General features: G+C 48.8%; 1 protein-coding gene across 7 annotated transcripts in view; it reads left to right on the top strand.

Annotated features, from left to right (window-relative positions):
- Window positions 1-20,684, top strand: part of DNM1 (dynamin 1) — a gene marked incomplete at both ends in the record, with an annotated part of 58,892 nt that extends 38,208 nt beyond the window's left edge. For 2 of the 7 annotated variants that reach the window (XM_079544557.1, XM_079544556.1), the window contains 7 exons: window positions 8,259-8,368; window positions 8,898-9,009; window positions 10,058-10,069; window positions 11,299-11,469; window positions 11,635-11,876; window positions 12,280-12,498; window positions 15,611-15,632. In XM_079544557.1, coding sequence (XP_079400683.1) covers window positions 8,259-8,368; window positions 8,898-9,009; window positions 10,058-10,069; window positions 11,299-11,469; window positions 11,635-11,876; window positions 12,280-12,498; window positions 15,611-15,632 — 888 coding nt within the window. Of the gene's footprint in view, window positions 1-8,258; window positions 8,369-8,897; window positions 9,010-10,057; window positions 10,070-11,298; window positions 11,470-11,634; window positions 11,877-12,279; window positions 12,499-15,610; window positions 15,633-19,354; window positions 19,428-20,623 lie in introns of those variants that run through there. The other 5 variants (XM_079544554.1, XM_079544553.1, XM_079544552.1 and 2 more) reach the window with 4 other exon arrangements.
- Window positions 20,685-21,171: the final 487 nt, after the last annotated feature.

Here is a 21,171-nt window from a genome sequence, read left to right as displayed (position 1 = left end):
CGTCCCCAGATTCAGCTCCTTGATCTCCAGCTGAGGGAGAGATGTGAAGCAACTTCCACCTGGCTCCATAGCTGAGCGCAACTACAAGTTGGTGCATTTTTGGGGGCTGCTTGGAGAGCCCCGAACATGGGAATTCCCACCCCAAACCTCAGTCCTGCAGGGCTGGCTGCAGTGCAGGGCCCTCTGTGTGCCCATCCCGGGTTTCTCCTTCCCCACTGATTGAGGACTCACGTCCTGTGCGGTTCCTAAAATATTGTCACATGCTTTTAGAGGCTGCACACAGTGATCTTCAGCTCTGGGAGGAGGGGGGAGGCAAAGCCTCAGCCCTGTGCTCCCTGTTGCCTTGTGCTCTGGCTGCTGGCTGGAGGAAATGAGGAGGGAGCTGGCTCTGTCCTGCTGGTGGCAGAGTTGTGGGAGGTGGACTGGGAAGGCGAGGGGTGACATGGTGTGGTGGGGTCAGGGGAAAGGCCCGGCTAGCAGGGAGCTGGGGGGAGTGGGGACGTGGCCTCTCCCTGCCCTGTTTTGCAAGCCAGGACCAGTGTCTGAGGAATGGAGACATCTGGACCCCATTAGTGAAATACCAGTCTTTCCGCAAAGCTGGTTTGTTTTTCCTCTGCCTCTGAAGAAAGGAATTGAAACTTAAAATGTCTTAAAGGGCCCAGCGTTGTGTGTTAGTGGGGAGATGGCTGCTCATGCTCTGGAGGGGCCTTGAAGGAGTGTGCTGGGGAATGGGAGGGGAAGGAAAGAGGGGCCAGACGGGGGTGGAAAGTTGGCTCCCCACTCTGCCATACTGCCAAAGCATTGGTGTGGGGTGTGTGTGTGTGTGTGTGTGTGTGTGTGTGTGTGTGTGTGTGTGTGTGTGTGTGTGTGTGTGTGTGTGCTCCCGAGCTGTTTTTCTTCCTGTCTCCTCTCAGGGAGGCAGATGCTGGGCCCTATGCAGAGCTGCCCCATGGGCAGCTGGCCTCCCCCAGAGCCTGTGACCCCCTGTGGTACCTGCACCTCCCAGGGGCTGGGGGCTGCAGGCCAGTGTGGGAGGGAGAGGCAGGGAGGAGCCTGCTGTGGCTGCTGGCAATATAGAACATTTCCTTGCTCAGGGAAGCCACAGAGTCCTCAGTGCTGGAGCAGAGCAGTACCACAGCATGCTGTCCAGCTGCTCAGGAAGCATTGTAGCAGACATGCTACAAGGACTTGATTCAAATAGTGCTGCCTGAATCCTCTGTGGAATCCTCAGTGCCCACTTCTCTGCACATCTTTCCCTCTGGATGCAAAAGAGGGACGGCCAGAGCATGCGGTGCTGGGGGGCTGGCAGGCAGGATGCAGTGAGCCCTGTGTTGCTGTCAGTAAAGCTTGCTGCCTGCTGGAGGGACCCCTGCACTCCCTGCTCTGTCAGCGTCCACAGGAGTGCGTGTGCAGATGGAGAGATCTGCTGCTCCTCTGGCAATTTGTGTGAACGCGTGAAAGGTGGACCTTCTGTCCTCAGGTAAATCACCTACTGGACATGTGGGATTTGCATAATAGGTGACTACGTGAGAAGAGCATGGCTTTACTTGCTGTGTGCAAGCATGTGTTGCAGGCACTGCAGCTGCCTTCTGATTCCTGTCTGCGTACAGGAGGTACAGGTGCAGAGTTCCTGGTGGTTTCAGGTTGGATATGTGAGGATGCTTCAGATTCTTTATGCATCGTGTTGATTCCTCTCACATCGCTTGTGCTTGGGCTCTCAATGCCTTTCTTTTGGTTGGAGTACAGAGGTACTCTCCTGTTCTGGGAATAACATGACCTTGCTGATCACCATTGGCTGTTTATCCTGTGTTTTTTGGTGTTTTGTACCCAATTCTACTTAACAAATACATAATTAATCAATAGTGAATTTGTTCCCCTGCAGCACATGCATGCAGCCCCCGCCTGCCCCACCTCTGCCCCACCAGTCTGTGTCCTTGATGCCCAGGTTAGCTGGTAGGAATCTTTTCTTTGCTCTGATTCCCTCAAACTGGTGGTGAGGTGGTGCCTCTGGTCCAGCTGCATCCTGGTGTTTGCACCCATTTTGTTTAACAAGCAGGTCTGCTCGGAGGTTTTTCCTCTGCTGCTTTCACAGCATTCTCAGCTGCTCTGTGAAACATCTTTATATCATCTGTGGAGCTCTTTGATTCACTTATTTTCTTCAAAAGAAGAGTTTTCCCCTGGATAAACTCTTTTCTCTTACTCAGTCCTCATTTATACTTTCACTCACTATTTCTCTTTTATTTTCTAGACAAACATCAAAGCAAACACAACTTCCAGAACACTCAAACCTCCAACTTTCAATCCTTTAGTGGTTTTTTTTGTTGTTTTTTTTTTTTTTTGTTTTGTTTTGTTTTTTTTAAACATCAGCATTCTTTAAGATGTGAATTCCCCTCTCTCCATTCACCTTTCTCTGCTCGATCCTGCCTTCTCAGGTAGCAAAGTGCAGTGCAGTTGTAGATCCACCAGGCCCTTCTGTTTCTCTCTGTACTTTATGGCAAAGTTTAGCACGTGAAACAAGCCATCAGCACAGCCATCCCTGGGACAAGTACACAAAGCTGAAAGAAAGCATGGATGGCTGAGAAGGGAATGAAGGAGAGGTGGAGAGAGAGTAAGAAGAATGTGAGCAGGCTGGTAAGCAGGCAGGTAAAAGTGATCGAGCACGGCTTCAAAGGGTGCTGTTATCCTCCCAGGCTGAGGGATGGGTGAACTCTGCATGCAGCTGCCCCGCAGCCCACCCTCTCCATGCATGTCCCTCTGCCGTGCAGGTGTTGCCGTCCCCGTGCAGCACTGGCAGTGTGTGGTGTATCCCAGCACAGCCTAACCAATGTGCAGACTACTGTACAATCTCGTAGTCCTGAACAGGTAGTCTGAACACTGGGCAGACGGAGTGGAGCCTCTGTGATCTGCTCTCCGGTTATCAGCAGCTCATTAGTCCTTCCCCTCCCTGCCTTTGGGATGGGGTTTTGGGGGCAGAGATGGGGTGAAGGAATGTCCAAGTCCAGATGGAAGAAACATCCTCCTTTTGGCAGCTGGGAAGAGATCTCGTTCCCTGTGTGCTTCCAGTTTGGAGCAAGCCTCCAAGCTCCTTCTTCCTGCGCTGGTGTCCGAAGGCTGGTACCTTGTTTCCACCTGGAGCGCTCTGCACCTTCCTGTAAAGAAGAGAAAAAATAAATCAATTACTGCAATTCTAAGGGGAAATGTGAAGTTTTGGCTGTCGCCCAGGTGTGCAGAACTTGTTGCTTCATTCAACCCCTCTTCTCCTTGATAGATCTGGCACAACAGCTGGTGGAGTTGGGTGGGGAGGATTCCCAGGCCCCAAGCACCCTCAGTTCCTCCTGCCCAGCTTGTCCTGTAGATCGGCCCTTTGCCTGGAGTGCGGAGTAGAGCTCAACCCAGATCGGCCTTTGCTTCCAAGTCCTCAAAAGGGTCCTTTGACCCACCTTGGCCAGTTGCCTGCGCAGCTCGCCTCCGGCTACTGCAGGAGCAATCCACATCCCGTCTTTTTTTCCCCCCACCATCTCTGGCATTGCAGAGCCTCCCTCCCTCCCTCTTCTGGTTTTTGCTCCCTCCCTTCTTGCTTCCCTTCTGTCCTTCTGCCTCAATTGACGTGGCAGTGGAGAGCTAACTAGACTCGAGGGAGGAGCTTGCTGGCTGCTGGGAAGGCCGGAGGTTGGCAGGAAGTGAGCCGGCTGGAGGGTAGGGTTGCGCGGGGGAAAGGAAGGTTCCCTACCTCGCATGGAAACTTGAGGAATGCCGTTGCTTTCTGCGGCGCTTGGCTCCCATGTAGTGATTCCAGATGTTCCCTAACCCATGCGGTTTGCTCCCTCTCTCCCCGGTGCTGCAGGCATAAAGAGGTCTTTGTTTTTGCCGCGTGTCTCCCTTCCAGTGTCGCCTTCTCTTCTGTGCGCGCTGGTGGACGCTTATGATTTGTGGCTAAAAATACGAATACCCACAGCTCCCACTTTGGCCCTAAGCATGTAGCCAAGCCTTTCCTTTTCCTGGAGGTGTGCGATGCTTTGCGCATGTGCAGTGCTGTTCCTCAACCAGCTCGACACCAGGGATGTTCCAGCTCTGCCTGGTGCTCAGGCATTGGGAGAAGTGCACGCTCACCCTTTGCGAAGGCCGATGGCACCGCTGTGACTCACTGAGGTCACGATGGGCCTTTGGGGTGGTACGGCCCCTTTGGTTCTTCAGCTGCTCGGTGTTGGTATGTTTGCTAACACGAGCAGTGATGGCTTCCTAGCGGTGCAGGAGGCAGCCCTGCACTGAGCTGCGTGTGAGTTCAGCTGCTATCTGACTGTTCTTGTGAGCAGGTGAGAAATGGGTGTGCAGCTGATTACCATTGCTGTGCTTACTAAGCCAGCAGTAATGATGGTGATTAATCACATGAGTCCAGGCCCAGCGTCTGCAGAGCTTTTGAACTAAATCAGCTTAAAATCTTAGGATGTGTTGTTTAAGTTAAACCAATGTAGCTTTCCTCTGTAAACAAGCCATTACAGTTGCTTTGCAGCTTGGAGTGGTGATCAGTGTCCAGTAACTTGTGTCAGTAAAAATTATGCTCTGAGGATCAAAGGGTGATGCAGGTGGGCTGTGCTCTCCAAAACTGATGGAGATGTGTGTAAAGGGTCACTGGGGCTTCCTGGAAGAGCTGCAGCTCGAGAATTCAGCTCTTCTAGCTGCCTTTTCCTTGTGAAAATGAGACATGAGATGAGTGCTTCTCACCTGGAGAACAAGTTCAGTTTGAAACACTCAACTTGCTTTCAGAGAATCCAGTCTGGTTTTCAGAGGCTTCTTCCTAACAGCTACATTTTGTGTATGTGTCCATGAAGAAGGTTTACTCTCAATTCTGAGGTGTTTTTCCATTTGAGAATTACTGAGGAGATCCCAAAGCATTATAAATGATTTCACTGCAATCCCAGCCATCTCTGGGGCAGCTTTGCTTACTCCATCTTTTGTTTGCCCAATGCGAAGCCTTGCCTTTTATGAGAAGGGAGTTTAAGAAGTTTAAGAAAGATGAATTGCCCCTCATTACACACGGCCACAAATCAAAACACAGCAGTGCTCCTTCCCCCATCCCCACAGACCCACATCTCACTGCGAGAGGAGGTGCTTGTCATAACAGCTACAGGGAAACCTTTAATTACTTTATGTTCTCTGAACACAAACTGAGACCTAATAATTCTGCCAATTATTTTCTTAAACTACGAGTGCCAATTTCTAACCTTAGGGGAGCCCACACAAGCATCTGCCAGCATTACTTCACATGTATTTAAGAGCAGGAGAACGTAACTCGCTGTTGGGACAGTGCAGCTGAATGGAGGAAGTGCTCTGAGTCAGGCTGGCTTGCTGCCCACTGAGTCCTCTGGATTTCTTGGAGGTTATAACTGCCGGGACAGCAACAGACATTCGGGTAATTGTATAAACCATCTCTGCCTCTGGCTAAAGCTGAAGTGGAGTTGTGTGAGATCGTCAGGTTGCAACTGCAATGTTTTTCTCCCAGCCTGCTGCTGCGGCTTGTGCCCACAACTGGGAATGGCTGATGTCCCCTGAACTCCCTCCTGACAATGTGCACTTCTCTCTGTGTTGGTAGATGTGAAGTGCAGAGCTGCATCTGTGTCTGCCTGTATCTGCACCGTGATGGGGCTGAGGGGTAATCCTTTGCTGTGTTCTCTGCTTCTGCAAGTAGTTTGCTGTTATCTCCCTGCAAATAACTTGATTAGGCACAGCAGACAGATTAGGGGAAGTTTAACCCCAAGTCTGCAATGTTCCGTAGCCAACACAGCATCCATGGCCCTTCTCGTATGGTCAGTCTGAGTGCTTCTGCTCCTTCTGCCCCCTCTTTGGCCTCATGGCTCTACAGGTTCATTTGCAGACCACGTACACTTCTTACAGAACCAACATTATGCTGATGAGAGGGAGTTTGATCCTTTTGTTTTTTTTTCCTGCAGATGAGGGAAGATCTTACGAGCCTCCTGGGATCAGACTGGGGGCTTCCAACACTGATTCTCAAACTATCTTTCCCACTTCAATATGCTCTGACTTTTTTTCTCCCTATCTCTAATTCTTGAAAGTTTAAGAGAAGCCCTTTTTCCCCTCTTGGCCAGGATGCTGTTCAGCCGTAGCACATACTGCTGGATTACTAACATATGGGCAGAGGGCTCAGCCAAAGTTTTGAGAGGCTCAGCCCTTGGCAGCTCGTTCCACACTTTCCTGTCTCTACATTCAGGAAATGAAGTCAGAGTGTTGATATAAAACAGGCTGGGCTGAAAACTGAGAAGCTGGAAGGCCTTAAGGGGGGAACTTACAGGAGGTGTGGGGAGATGGAGAGCAGCAGGGGCTCGTTACTGCACGCAGCATATGTGGGTTGGGGGGCTGCTGCCTTGCAGCACTGACCTCAAGTTTGATTGTTGTGTTTTTTTTATCTTGGAGCCCGAGGGCTATGATTTTCTGCTGGCAGGCAGTTACATGGGTCTTTCCTCTGGTGTGTGGAAAGAGCAGCATGCAGAGATAGTGCTGTCTTGATCACTTTGGCAGCATTTATACAAGAGCACAGAAGGGGTGAAAGTAGAAACTCTGGCAGAGAACGTGCATTTCCGTATCTGGGACATGGGATTCCCTTACTGTTTGACTTTCATCCCTGAAGAATGACCTTATTGCTGCTATGTTCCATGGAACATTGTGGTTCTGACACCACGGAATGATTTTTCTCAGGCAACTTTCACATCAGGATTTTACTGCCTCCGAGGCACTGTGAGACAGAGGGATGGGCTGCCTTGCCTGGAGAGTTAGCAGTTGGTGTACCTCGCTTCTGGGTCACTAGTTCAACCTGACCCAGCGCAGCCGTAACTGAAAGCAGCAGAAAGCTGGAAGCTGTTTGTGGCTTACAGAGCCCAGAGTGGCTGCGTGGCTGAGAGCAGCGCCTGGCTGACACATCACAGAAATGCTTGCCCAGCTAGGATCTAGCCTGGCAACATTCAAAATTCCAGGGGAACTTGCTTGGGAGAGCTTTCTTGCTTTAAAGATCACTATCTTTTTGGGGAGAGAACACAGAATATGGCAGCTTCCCAAGTTCTCTCTTCTGTTTTCTGGATGCCACTTCTAAGGATGTTGCTGTTGCATAAATCTAGCAATTGGCAATTTGATCTCTGAGACTTCGCTAAGCTGTGTAACGCCTGGTGTCCTTAAACTTGAGCTGATTTCACTGTAACTTTGGAGGACGTTGGGCTGGTCTTGCTCTCCCGTGGGTGACTGAGCTCAACAACTCTGTCATCCTTATCTGCTGCTCTGCCCTGCCCCTCTCCTCTCTATGGATATTTGGGATCTCTGCTCACTGACCATCTTGCTTTTTGCTCTCACTTTGCATAAAGGTTTTTTTTTTTTCCTAATTAATGAAGATCTGCAGACAGAGATGCTCACAAGAAAGCAATCATACTTGGATTCCTGCATATACAAGCATGTTCTTTCTGTCTGGTCTTGGGATAGCTGTGTTCTGCCTCTTGGAGACCAGTGTGATGGCTCCCTCTCTTGTTATTTTGGTGTATAATATCCAGCTGGAAAAGGTTCAAAATGGGGATTCACCCCAAATTCATACCTGCTAATTTGCTGTAGAACCAGATGTGAAACTAAGCAGGAATAATGATTTCTGACCTAGCTTTGATGTTTGTTCAGGAGTTAAGATGGAGTTTCTTACGAGGATGATACCTGGGACCAAAGCTGTTGGGTTGGTTTGGTGCAGATACCTCAGCTGTGCTTGGAAGGTCGCAGTGGTGTTCATGGGGCTCCTCCAAGCTGCCTGAGGGCGATCACTGGAACTTTAGGCTGTGACTTCTGACAGTCGCCAAGCAGCAAAGGGCCCATGCTGCTTGAGCTTCCAGTTATTTAGTGCATGGGATTTTCACTGAGTGCAATTATTTGACTTCTTTTCAACCCAGGAAGTGTCTGAGTAGTTGTACAGTATCCTGTATTGTAACCAGACCTGCTCTTGATCTTTTGATGCATATTGTCCTTAAATATACCATTATTGGTTACTGTTAATCCTTTTAGAGCGTAGGACAGTGACAAAATGAAATGAAAACCAGCTTAAAGAGGTGAATTAAAGTCTGCGGAGCAGGAAGACCCGAGTGCTGTGCCACCTGGGTTGGCAGGACCTCCCAGTGCTCCTGGTGCCAGAGGGCTGCTTTGCCGACAGCCTCCTCCTTCCCAACTGAGCAGAGCCTTTACTGGAGCAGCGAGTGACTTGTTACTGATCTGCTTTTCAGGAGAAGGAGAAGAAGTACATGTTACCAGTGGACAACCTGAAACTACGAGATGTTGAGAAGGGGTTCATGTCCAGCAAGCACATCTTTGCTCTCTTCAATACTGAACAGAGGTATGTTCACATCTCAATACACCAAACTGTTGAAGCTAGGGCCAGGATTTATACAATCTTAGCAAAGAGGATTAGAGATGAGAGCTTTTAGGTGTGCATCCACCTCAGATAGCTGTACTTTAAGGGTAGTTGTTGGGAGGGATGGGGAACTCTTAAAGAGAAGCTGAAGTACAAATTTATTATCAAACATGATGGTTCTTACTGCACGAATAGGGACGTTGATAGCAGAAAGAGGGACCCAGGTTGACTGAAGAAGTCCAACAGTAAGCAGGATTGAGAAGGTAATCTTTCAGTCCCTGTTGACATTCCTGCTTTTAGGGTAGAGCTGGAGGCTCGAAGATGGGGACTCAGACTTGCTCATGAAAGATTTTCCCTCTCCCTCTGCGAAGGCATCACGAGGGTGTCAGCAGGGAACTATGCGTATCTGCCTTAAAACGATGAGAAGATCCCCTGGTCATTTGATACATTTGTCAAATATGTGCAGCTGCCTGTTTTGCAATGGGTACGAGTGAAATGTTTGTCTGCTCAGGAATGTTTACAAGGACTACCGACAGCTGGAGCTGGCCTGTGAGACCCAGGAGGAGGTGGATAGCTGGAAGGCTTCCTTCCTTCGTGCAGGCGTCTACCCAGAACGTGTTGGGGTAAGTTACAGCCGTGCCAGGAGAAAATCTAAGGTTTTTTGCTCTTCTGGTGCTTCCTTTAAGGAAGCCTGGCATCCTCAAAGGGAGATAAAGCAAGCAAAGGCTGCCTTGACAAACCCGCTCAGCTCTGATGTTCTGTGGGCAATAAATCCCCAGTATAAGGGTCTTTGCCTGACTACTAAGTGGTATGTGTCTGTTGAGCCCAGGCACCGTTGCTTCTCAGTGTTGTTCACTGTACAGCATTGTAAGGAGCTCCCCAGCTGTTCTGTAGTTGTTATCCCGTTCCTTTCCCCTCCCAGTGAGGCAGTTTTCCCTGTTCCTCTTCCCTTAAGCTCATCCTGCAGTGCTGTTGTCAGCATTCTGCTCTGCTTTAGGAGTGTTTTAGAGAACTGTGCTATAAGTTCCTGTTCCAAGTTTTTCCTGTTTCTGTGTGAGAGGAAGCTGCTATAAATAGTTTTTCCATTAAGAAAGCGATAATTGCTTATCTGTTTGTATCTGCTGCTCCTAATAGACTTCTTGCATTCATCTTTCCTGTCACCCTTGAAGATAGACTGCATTTCTGCCAAAATGTGTTTCCTGACAATCTGATGTGGTATGAATATGAAGATTAGGGCCTTAGCAGTGACTTCAAATTGGCTCTGAACCAGGCTGGGGCTATTAGACACATTCATAAAGGCCATGTGCCACCTATTGGTGTGCAAATGGAGCGCCGTGACAAAGAAACACTGGTCTCTAGTTTGACTGTTTCAAAACCCAGTGTAGGAGGTCACAAACAACTCTAGGAGGTAAGTGTTAATTGCCCTTTATCACTAGTAACACAATTTCCTTTGCAGAGCATCCCATTCTGGTTTCCAATTTAGCTAAGCAATTACATCGTTCCTCTTCCAGAGTAACTTAGGTATTAGCACGTTATTAGTGGGATTGGTTTTCTGTCTGCTCAGTGCTGTTTTAACATCTCCAAATTCTAAGACCAGCTAAAAATCTTTTTTCATTTTTGTCCCTTTTTTGTTTTAATTTTTTTTCACGTGTGCTCAAACTGACCTGCCAGGACAAGGACAAAGTAAGTCTGATCCTCCCTGTGTTGCCTTCTGGGGCCCCACTGTATGTAGTTCTTTTTTTCTTTTTGTCACTGTTTTCCAGGAGGCATTTGGTTCTCCCCTCTTTGTACCTTCTGTTGATGCTGCTGTTTGTTTCTGTTCTTGATCCGAGTTTTCCTGTTGTTTTTTTTCCTTTTTATTTATCTTTTTTTTTTTTTTAAATATGATTTCTGGATCTTGTTGGAAATCTGTTTTTGTTCTTTTGACACTCATTTTTTTTTTTCTGAGTTGTCCTGCTTGACTTCCACTTCCTATAGCTTACAGTTCTCACTAAAGCCTTCCATTTCTTCATTATGTAAGATCTTCCTTGGAAAAGCTCAGATGGACAAAAGAATTTGCTCTTTCTGGTATGTTTTGTTCCCCAAAGCAAAAGTAGATAAGCGATTTTCTGCAGTACTGCAAACTTGTCACTGGGATGGTTTAAATGAAAGTTTTTCCTTAAAATCAGGTTTCTTTGTAATAAGCATTGAGAAAGGCAGCAAAGGCTTTCATGGTCCATTGCTTAGAAATTGATCTCCAGTGGTTGAGCTCTGGCAATCGCTTGCTGTCAGACAAGCGTGCTCCTGGCTTTGCCTTAAAGAAATCCAAACAGTGCATTTCAGGCAGAGGAGACAAGAATCTTCTGCTTTGTGCAGAAGAAAAGATGGCAGCAGCTGTGAGCAGGATATTCAGTTTATGTTCTGGAAGGTTTTCTAGGTTATTCTGCGTGCTTGCAATCATCTCAGCTCCCTGTATCAGTTTCCTCAGTTGTATAATGATAAGGATGCAGTGTATAGGAGAGCCTTAATTTATGGTGAGTGATTCTCAGGTCTGAAATGTATCTGGGTGTGCAAAGTAGAGCTCAAATGAAGAACCTCCCATGAGGCTGTAAATGCTAGAAGTCAAAAGTACAGCTTTGGGCATTCACTGGAGTCGTGGCCTGTGGACATTGGTTAGGAATTGTTGCCTTCCATCTTTCATGGGGCTAATTCCTACTAAAAGAGCATCTTTGCTGTTAAAGTTTTTCAGCTCTAGAGAAAGATTTGCAAGCTGAGCTGTGCATTGACAGTCACAACTCAAAAAAACAGGTTTAAGTTTCCTTGCATGCTCTTCCTGCATGTTCTCCCCCTTTTTTTTTTTTATTGAGCTGCTATGGAAAAACTAATTCTGTACAATGTTTGAAGAACTGTTCTGTTTCTGCCTTTCTCTGCAGGCCAGTGAAGCGGAGGAAAATGGATCGGACAGTTTCATGCACTCCATGGATCCTCAGCTGGAGAGACAAGTGGAAACGATCAGGAATCTGGTGGATTCCTACATGGCAATTGTCAACAAAACCATCAGAGACCTCATGCCGAAGACAATCATGCACCTCATGATAAACAATGTACTTATCACCCCGACTGGTAGAGATGGAGAGCCGTAGGGATGGGGAAAAACGGGGAGAGGGCAGAAACCTGAAGGCAGCTTGAAAGGAGCTTTGGGGTGGGGGTGCAATGGAATATCCTAGGAGATGCTGGCAACCGATTCCCTCTGTTCTGTTCCTCGGCAGACAAAGGACTTCATTCATTCGGAGCTGCTGGCAAACCTGTACTCCTGTGGCGACCAGAACACTCTGATGGAGGAATCAGCAGAGCAGGCCCAGCGGCGTGACGAAATGCTGCGCATGTACCATGCCCTGAAAGAGGCCCTCAACATCATCGGGGACATCAACACCAGCACTATCAGCACCCCAATGCCCCCACCGGTGGACGACTCTTGGCTGCAGGTGCAGAGCGTACCGTCTGGACGCAGGTACCAGAGGCTCAGGGGGAGAGCCCCGCAGACCTGCCCGATGCCTCTCAGGGCTAGCTGGGGCCTCCCACTGAGACACAGGGGCTTCTCTTCCCCTCTTCTGCCTGTGGATGCAGAGCTGTGGGTGTTTGTGCGGGGAGGCTTCTGTGCCTTGGAAGCTGTAGGGCTGCTGCATCTTTACAGAAGATGTGGAAGCAGACTCTTAGGAGCGTTTCTTGGGTTAGATGGGGCCTGAAGTAGCTTTGAAGGTAACATTAAACCTGACGCAGCTCTCAAAAGCCAAGAGCTGTGCTCGAAGTGATAGGGAACTAAAGAAGGAACGCTAGAGGCAGCGTACGGTGATAGTGGCGGGGAGGAATCCCAGGCCTGTTGTTGCAGTTGAATGTCTCTGTTTGTTTCTCAGGTCTCCCACGTCCAGCCCCACGCCGCAAAGGAGGGCTCCCGCTGTGCCCCCCGCCAGGCCTGGCTCTCGAGGCCCGGCTCCTGGGCCACCTCCTGCTGGTGGGTCAGCGCTGGGTGGTGCCCCCCCCGTGCCCTCCAGGCCGGGTGCCTCTCCTGATCCCTTTGGGCCCCCGCCTCAGGTTCCTTCTCGACCTAATCGTGCTCCTCCTGGTGTGCCCAGGTAAGTCCTGAAGTGCGGATCCAGGCAGGTGGGGTGTGTCCAGAATTTGGGTAGCAGTTGTGGCAATACCTGTTCTGCCTGGACCATACAAGTCAGTTGGAATGCTTGGTTTGGGTTCAGTCTCGGGCTGTCTGAATTTGATCCGTAGGCAGGAGCCTACGGCCACTCGGGTGTCATACAGATGATGCAGTGCTAAGGCAGCTCTTGGGAACAAAAGGGCAGCCTCCTCTCCGAACCAGACTCCATGCACAGATTGGGGGTAGAGGACCTGGTACCTGAGAGCTTTAATAAAACAATCAATTCTTCTGCTTGCAAGTAATAGGTGGTCACCAGAAAATCACAGGGCTAGAGTGAAAATCACAGCATACCTTTCAAGGCAGTTCCCCTCTGTATAGAATTCCCCGAAGCCTGCAGCTGCCCTTCTCCTGGCAGAGTTTTTTTTTTTGAGGTGAAGTTAGAGAGGATCTTCATCTAGGATATTTAGATGCTTTTTTATTAGGTGAATATTGTGATAGCACTGGCAGGGAAGCATTTTTTTGTAGTCATTTTTGTTGTTTCTGCAGTCAACTTGAATGTTTTTTCCAGCCTGAAGGGCTCAGGTGACACAGCTTTGCTTTCCTGTTAGGAACTGTAACTCCTGTCCTGTTCAGTCACTTCATACACCCTCCCATGTAGTAATAAGGGGTTATCCCCTGGGAGGCTACGCGCTTGGTCCTGAAGAGGACCAGGGAAGCAATTTGGAACCAAGAATGTGTGTGGTTGGTACTTGATCTCCCTGTGAGGAAGAGAAAGCAATTGCAGCATAAAGCATGAATACAACCATAACCCCCACCCAGCGACACACCTGTGGAACATTTCCCTTGGGTGGTGGTGCCCCAGCTCTTACCTGGCACTGCCTGTTTGGACAGGGGTATTCTCAGGCTGCATGCAGCCCAGAAGCAGATGAATCCAAAGAGATAAATCTGTTCCTGACTTGGGTGTGTGCAAATAGTTTTACTTTCTTGGTGCCTCTGCCCCAGTTTTCAGCACATGTCCTCCATAACCTGCCCGCTCGTGCCTCAGTACTGCTCCAGGGACTGCAGTCCTGCAGGTGGCACCTGTGGATGTCAGCTTGCTTTTGCTGTGTATTTTTGGCTCTTGCTTCTTTGTGAACCTGCTTCTCCATATACTTCTGTTTTGTGGATTTGTTTTTAGTATACTTACCTTTTGTTCTGTCTCCATCTTTCTACTTTCACGGTTTCATTTCTTCACTCATGAAAAATATTCTATATACCTGGTCATGATAGGATCCCCCAAATGGCTGGAATGAATTGGCCTTCTCTTTTTTTTTTTTTTTCTTTTTAAATGAAATCTGTCATAGCTTACCTTAATGGCTTTTCTGCCTTGTGTGAAATAGAAGGGTTTAGGGGAACATGGGGAACTGCACAGGAGCAGCAGAAGAAAGTGTTTCATGCTTAGCAACCCCTTGGTGTAGGAGGGCTGGAATGCATGCTACAGACTGCCCTGATCTGGAGTTGAGAAAGTTAGTTCCTGAAGTTGTGAAGTTCTCATGCTCATTCTCTGATCCCCCCTCTCTGATTCTTCCAGTCGTTCATAGACTCCTCCGGATCCTGATACCAGCTTGTCATTTGAGTTCACTGATGAATGGAGAATTTCCAATGACAAGGGACTCTTTCTCTTCTTCTCCTGTATATAGAATAAGAATGTTCCCTGCTAGCACTTGGACTCGGGTCCTTCTGCCATGGGTGAACGAATGCCATCTCCACTGTTGCTTTTTTAATACCCATCTTTTTCCTTGCTAACTGGGCTCCACTACTTTGTGTGTGTGTGAAAAGAGCTCGTGTAGGTGGCATGAGTGGGCTCTGGGAGATGGAGGTGCGTGGTGGTGGCTGGCTGTGTGCTATGTGCATGTGATACCCACGTGAAGTTCAGCTGTGCGCTTGTGCCACTGTTGGTGGGCATATCTGATGTTGTGGAGGATGAACTTAAAGACAAATGTTGCTGTACTTTTCTTTACGTGTGTTTGCACAGACACATGCTTTCACCTACAAACACTGCGTGGTCTGTTTTCTTTCACAGGAAGGTTCTCCTGCATGTAATTAAGTACAATTAAGGCTGATTTTCTACCATGCCTCTGTACGTAGCATTTATTCAGAATTTATGCAGAAGTCTGTGATACCAAACACCTTGGGAGCTGCAGGTGATGCCAGGCCCTGTCTCTGTGCAGTGAAGGGCTGCGTTTGGGCTGGATGCCCACTGGGGCTGTTTAGGAGGAAGTAGTTTAGTTTGTCTGGAATAGGAAGCTGTAAAGGCACTCTTCCAGGTATTTAGTCTCTCCAGTTTAAAACAGTTTGACAAAAACTGTAGGTGAAAGTTTAGGCAAATTCAAGGAATTCAATAAGAAAGTTTAAATGAGAATAATTTAACCACTGGAAAAACGTGTGGAAAGCAGTGATTGGTTCTCTGCTTTTTGGTAAGCCTGAGGAAAAATGATGCAAGCAACCAGCATCACTGTAAGCATAACTTGTGTGTTTTTAGACTTGAGTTATTCAGGAGGTCAAAGTAATGATCTCATGATTAGTGACCTTTTAAATGTCTTTGTCTTCTGGGCAGTGCTCAGTGCACCATGACACCTCCTGCTCTTCTGAGCTCTCTGGTCAACTCTGACACTTAATATACGGTCAGGAGATGGTCAGAAGATACGAAGCCTCAGTGAGTGCCAGGTCACCTCACCTGTGCCCAGGCAGCTGGTGCTGAGACCTGACTTGAGCAGGTGTGAGTGTGCTCAGGGTCTCAGTCTGGATGTGCCAGCAGACCTGTGTATCCAGCTGGGTGGGAGGACGAGCAGCAGCTGGTGGTGTGTGGGTAGATAAACTGTGCACGGCAGGGTTTTGGGTGCGTGTGAAGGTGAGGCTGTGAGTGGATGCGAAGTCCTGCATGGCCGAGTGCAGCCCTCCCCAGCAGTGCACACTTGTGTGGTGTTCTGGGAGGGGGGGCATGCGAATGTGGCTCTGTGCAAGCGCATGTCTGTCTGTTCCACCTTCCTGACAGTCTGTTTGGCCTCTGCCTTGAACTGTCTGAACTGCCATGTTGATTTCATGTTGTCTTTCAGAATCACTATCAGTGACCCCTGAGGACTGGCAGCCACGGTACGTTTTGCACTCTCTCTGCGATGCATGAGTCGCTGTGTCCCCATCCTCCATCACTTTGCTCTGCAGCTTACCTCTGCTGCCTCGTCCTTGTGTTAGTCAGAGTCCCTTGTCCAGTGAATCACGTCTGCCAGGATCTCATAAAGGGAGGAGTCTAGAACAGAAAAGCTGGCTGATCAGAGATGGAGCTGGAGCTGCAGGAGCTAGGAAAGCCCCAGTACCTGACTTGTGGTTACTGGAGGATTCTTTCTCTGCCCTCAGGTAGAGGAGATGGGATGGGGGAGTGAGCTCTGGCAACACGGTCTAAACGGTGTGTCTTTCATTTGGCTTCTATCCACACTGAGTGGGAGATGAACTGAATGAATTCTGTTTTGATCCTGTTTGTCAGCTCTGTTAGGACAGAGGTACAGACCTGGGGAGCTGTCAGTTCAGACTCCTCTGCTTACATTTTAATGTCTCACTGGAGAAGTGCTCCCTTCCTCTGTATGCTTGTGAAAGACGGGAGGTGTTTGCTGTATATATATTTGGGTGTAGGATAACTCTGACACTGAATGTTCCCTGTTATCCTTCTGTCCTGTGATCACAATTAGAAGCAGACTCCCTTTGCTCGTTCTCCACTTGACCCTCTACCTCTTTTTACTCTTCTGCCTCTGTTCAGTCTGCCTTCCCTCCTGTGCCCTTGCAAGAGAGAGGATTTTTGTGATCTGTATTCTCCTTGAAACTCTGCTTGGGTTCCTGCTTGCTTCCCTCTCCTCTCTCTCCCTGCATTTTGCAGCATTGTACTTCCTCAGTAATGTAGGAGGCTCTTGGGCCAGGCTCATGTCCATTGTGCTGCCCTACATTCAAGGGCCAGTTCTTCCCTGTCCCCTCAGTGGTGCAATGATGGAGTTTGAAGAGGGAGATCTAGCAAATTCTCTCAATTTTTTCTGCTTACAAAGCACTAGCCCTACCTAGCAAAGAGGGAGAGGGGCAGAACAGGGCAGATGTGACTGTTTGGGGCTCCTTCCCCCTTCCTCTGTGTTTAGAAGTGAAAGGTCTGACTCCGAGAGGAGTGGAGCAGCAGCAGCTCCTGCAGTTTTCCTTGACGCTGGCTGGGGGAGCACGTGCCAAAGACCTGTCCTAATAGGAATGGCACAAGTTGCAGTCCCTGTGTGAGGTGAGGATTGCTCCCAGCTAGCTTCCTTCTACAGTAAATGGTGTCAGTGCTGCATGTAACCAGCTGAAAAGCAGGGAGGTGCTGCCTTGCATCACTCCAGTGCAGTGATTGTTCAGTGGCTGATGTGTTCTTTAAGGGCATCATCTGTCAGTCCTCCCCCACTGATGACATACTGCAGAGGTGCTGGAGCAGTCAGCAGCTTCTTCCACTGCTCTGCCTGCTGCAGGCATCCTGGCAGCTTGAGAAATGTGCATTGTGGTAAATGCAGAGAGGCTTTCTGGTGTCCGCACCCCTCTCCAGAACTCGCTGTCATGGGGCATTCCATTTTTAATCTGAAACAAAGAGCACCAAGGAAATAAAAGTAGAAAAGCACCCCAAACCTTCTGATAACAGTCCTTGGCAGCCCAAGTGAACCAATGCCGTGTTTCACCATCTCTGTTAGGTTATCATCAACAGAACTCCCAGTGAACTTGCTGGTTCCTGGAGATGATGAGGGATGTGACAAGTGGAGCTGGGGCTGCTGCCAGGCTCTGCCTTCCTGCGTACTGGAGGCTGCTATGAGCTTCCCAGCCAGCAAAGCTTTGCTCCTCATTCTGACAGAAGAGATTGGCTTTTCAGTTGTAAGAGGGCTTGACTAGCAACGTAGAGACAGTCTGAAAGAGCATTGCAGGGGTAGATGGTTATGGAGAGAGAACTTTTTTATCCTAAGAAGTAGTTCTCAACCTCTCTAACCTTACAGGGCAGATAGAATCATAGAAGATGGTGTGTCTACCTGAGTAATGCTGATGCTCCTTTCAGCCCTGTTTATTATGGTAGGGTCTGGTGGCTTCCCTTGCCAGCTTCAAGGATCCTTTTTTGAGTGAACCCACAGAGGTCAGGACAACCAGACCAAGCTCCTTGTGTGAAAAATGCCCTGCAAGCATTTCAAAAAGTGCCTCTGAGATGCAGGGCAGCACAGCAGCATCTTGCCAAAACCTGAGCCCAGTTCTGTGAAGTGTCAAATTCAGCAGTCTGCCATTCCCATGAGAGTGTGAGCCACCAGGTGGTGTAGATGTGGCCATACCAACTGTGAGCACCTCTGGAGGTGGTGTACGAATCCTGTGTGCCATGAAGCCCATGGTCACAGATTTCCCAGCTGTAACTCGCTGCAAGTTTTGCTTCTAAGAGATGAGTATTTCAGCACCTGCCTGAGATTCCCATAGTTTCCAGATTTGCTCTACATGAAAAGTAACTCAGGTGCCACGCTGATGATGTGGTCTTGCGGTCCCCACTGACGTTCTCCATCAGGGAAATATTTCCAAATGTTTTACTGTCTGAAGGTTTGTTTTCTGTTTTTTCCGAGGTATCATTGCCCTAGGCAAGGAACAAGAGGTTTTAGTTGTTTAGAGATCTGGGCTGAATCCATATAGAGCAATAAACTGGTGAGGTTTAATAAGCAGGGCCATAGCGTTGCTCTGATTCATTCTCTGAGGTGAGGCAGTGTGCCCCAGTTCATAGGACAGTGGCTCTTCTGGTACCAGTGTGATTACAGGTTTGCTGTCAGTTCAAAGCTCTTCCCCATTATGTCAGCATAGCACTGCAGATCTCCTCTGCCTTTCTCCCACCCTCCCTCTGAGCATCATCATTTCCAGCACTCAATTGATTCCCTGTAATCTAAATTAAAGCTTGTCAGCGTGGAAGTGTTCAGGCATTAATTTAGTGACACCTGGTTCTGTTTGATCAGTGCAGATGCTTCCTCTTTATTTACCCCCATCCTGTTTGGTTTGCACTTTGCGTTCCAGGCAGCTTGGATTGTAAAACCACTCTGGGTTGGTACTGAGCAATTTAATTATCATCGTTACATCATTGCCACGCTGACACTGCAGGGAGCACTGAAGTAGAGGGTGACAGCAGAGGGGTTGCCTTGTACTTTGTGCTGCTCCCCGCTGTCCCCCCCCAGTCCCTTACACGATGGAGATCATTGAACATGAACTTGTCCTCTCTGTGATTAAATTGCTGCCCTTAGACCTAACTAAAGTATCAGCTATTAGCTGAAACAATAGCAGTGGCTAAAGCCTTCATGCAGTCAGCAGCAGTTGCATTTGAGAGCAGCTCAGTGCCCTGTATGCCAGGAGGGACTCAGGCTCTCCTAGCCCCAGGGGATGGTGCTCCTCCCAGCCAGCCCTGCAGCAGTGCATCTCGGGCCCATCCATGCTGTGTGATGTCATGTGCTTGGTACAGAAGCTCTCTGTTGGCCATGCTTCTCAACTCTCATTCCAGAGGCAGCACCCCCCGCTGGCACTGAGTCTGCATTTGATGAACAAATACAGCAAAGCTGTACGTCCAGCAGATTGCCTGCTGGTGATCCATGCTGTGCAGAAAGCCCAGGGTTGGGCCCCGTGCAAACTGACAGCACCTCCTGATAGAGCTGTGCTCTTGTGGTGCTTTGTGCCTCGGTTTTCTTTCTCTTGCTGGCTCAGGCGAGGTGGAGAAGCATGCGTGATTGTGACTGCGATTGCTGTGCTAACCACAGTGTGTGTTCTCTTGTTTTTTGTTTTCTGCTTTTTCACAGCAGAAGGGGCCCTGCCTCACCTACTCGACCTACCATAATCCGACCGGCTGAACCGTCCCTCTTAGATTTATAACTCGAGGCTGCAGACAGCTGGCGACGAGCGCCGTGCTGGCGGCTTCCCATCCCACCTCCCTTCCACAGCCACAGTCACTCCTCATCCATCCCACACCTGCTTCCCTCCATCCCTTCCCAGTGTGTGGTACAGCACTAGCCTAGCGATCGAGCTCTTCGTCTCCACCCGTGCGTCCTGTATTGCTTTGTGAGCGTAGTGTAGCCTTCATTCGGTGGCACGGATCCCAGAAACACGGGCTCCTGGGAGAGATCAGCCACAGGGACATCCCTCAGTCCGCACGTTGGCTGTCTGTCCTGTTCTCATCTGCCTGTCTGGCCTGGATCAGTGTCCTGCCTGCATCACCTAGCTGTAGCACCACCTAGGACTGAGCTGTAGTGAATTCCTTGTAGTTAAGAAGATACAAGCGTGACTTAGAAGCAAAAACGCTGTCAAAATGTGATGCTCTTAGGAACAGATTAAATGTCCTGTGTGTATTAGTTTGACTTCCAAGGTGCAAAAACTCATGTTGGGAACAGTGCAATCTACCTTATATCAAAGCGAGGCAGGGAGGCGAGGAGGGGGAGCTTGATGGGGAGCACTCAGACCTGGTGCTCAGCTCCCATCAGAGCTGGGGCTGCTGCGGTGCGGCCGTGCTCCTGTCAGGCTGTGCTCCATCGCATTGGGCTCAGCCCCAACCCAGCGGGGAGAGGGAATGGCTGCTGCTGCTCCCCCTGCAAACGGACACCCCAATGTTTTCAGGGAGTTTGCTGCGTGATGTTCTATTGAAGCTATTTCTGCTTTGAATAAGCACATCTTTGTGTTTTTTTGGGTACTGTGGTGACTTCTTACGTAGCCTTTTCTTGCATGTGGATGGTACGTGTTTGGGGAACTTGTAACTGTTGCTTATCACAACTCATCCCCCTGAGGCTTGATTTCTACTCTTCATGTTATGTGTATTAAAAATATGACAAAAAAAAAAGAAAAAGACTTCAGCATTAAAAATATACCACCCTGTGCATCTGGGCTGTCGTGTCTCCACCAGCAGTGAGCCACCCGTGTCGCAGCTGATTTGCATTCAGGTTATCTTTTTGCAGCGTCTTCGGTTTCTGTTGTGGCTCCTCTATTGTTCCGACGCCGATTCCTTTCTGTATTTTAACCATTGTTTTACTGCTTCTTCCCCTCTCCCTTCCTTTCCCCTTTTCCTGTTTTGTTTCCAGCCGGCCGGGTAAGGCCAGCCCCTCCCGCCCGGAGAGCCCCAAGCCACCATTTGACATGTAGTGCTGCTCCCTGCGAGACTCTTTGCCTGCTCTTAGCTGTTCTGTCCGGGAGTGTTCGGACTCAGCTCTCACCCCTGGTTTGTTCTGTTTGTATTTGTGACACACACCTATCGGCCGTGACTGTAGTAAAGCTGTTTTTGATTCCCAGCTGCTTCGAGGAGTTGAAATTGTAGTAATGAGAAACATATCTTTACTGTTATAAATATCTATAAATATATATATATAAAGATGGAAAATCTATATATGTCCAGGTGTTTAAAGCCGTTTTGTGCTTCCATGTGGATATTAGGAAACGCTTCAGTAGGGAAAGAATATCGCTATACATATATATATATATACATCCTGAGAAGTGAGCCAAATCCCAGTGTTGAATTTTTGAGCCGACTGTTCAGTTCTCTGCTGTGTGCAGTTGGGTTCCTGTGTTACCCCAGAGCTGTGTCTCGGTGCTGGTGGTAGCTGTGCTGCAGTCTGTGATCTACTGTCACTCT

This window comes from Tetrao urogallus (assembly GCF_951394365.1).
Source record: "Tetrao urogallus genome assembly, chromosome: 19".
NCBI lineage: Eukaryota > Metazoa > Chordata > Aves > Galliformes > Phasianidae > Tetrao > Tetrao urogallus.
Note: the sequence above shows the minus strand (reverse complement) of the source record. Positions and strands in the feature narration are given on the sequence as shown.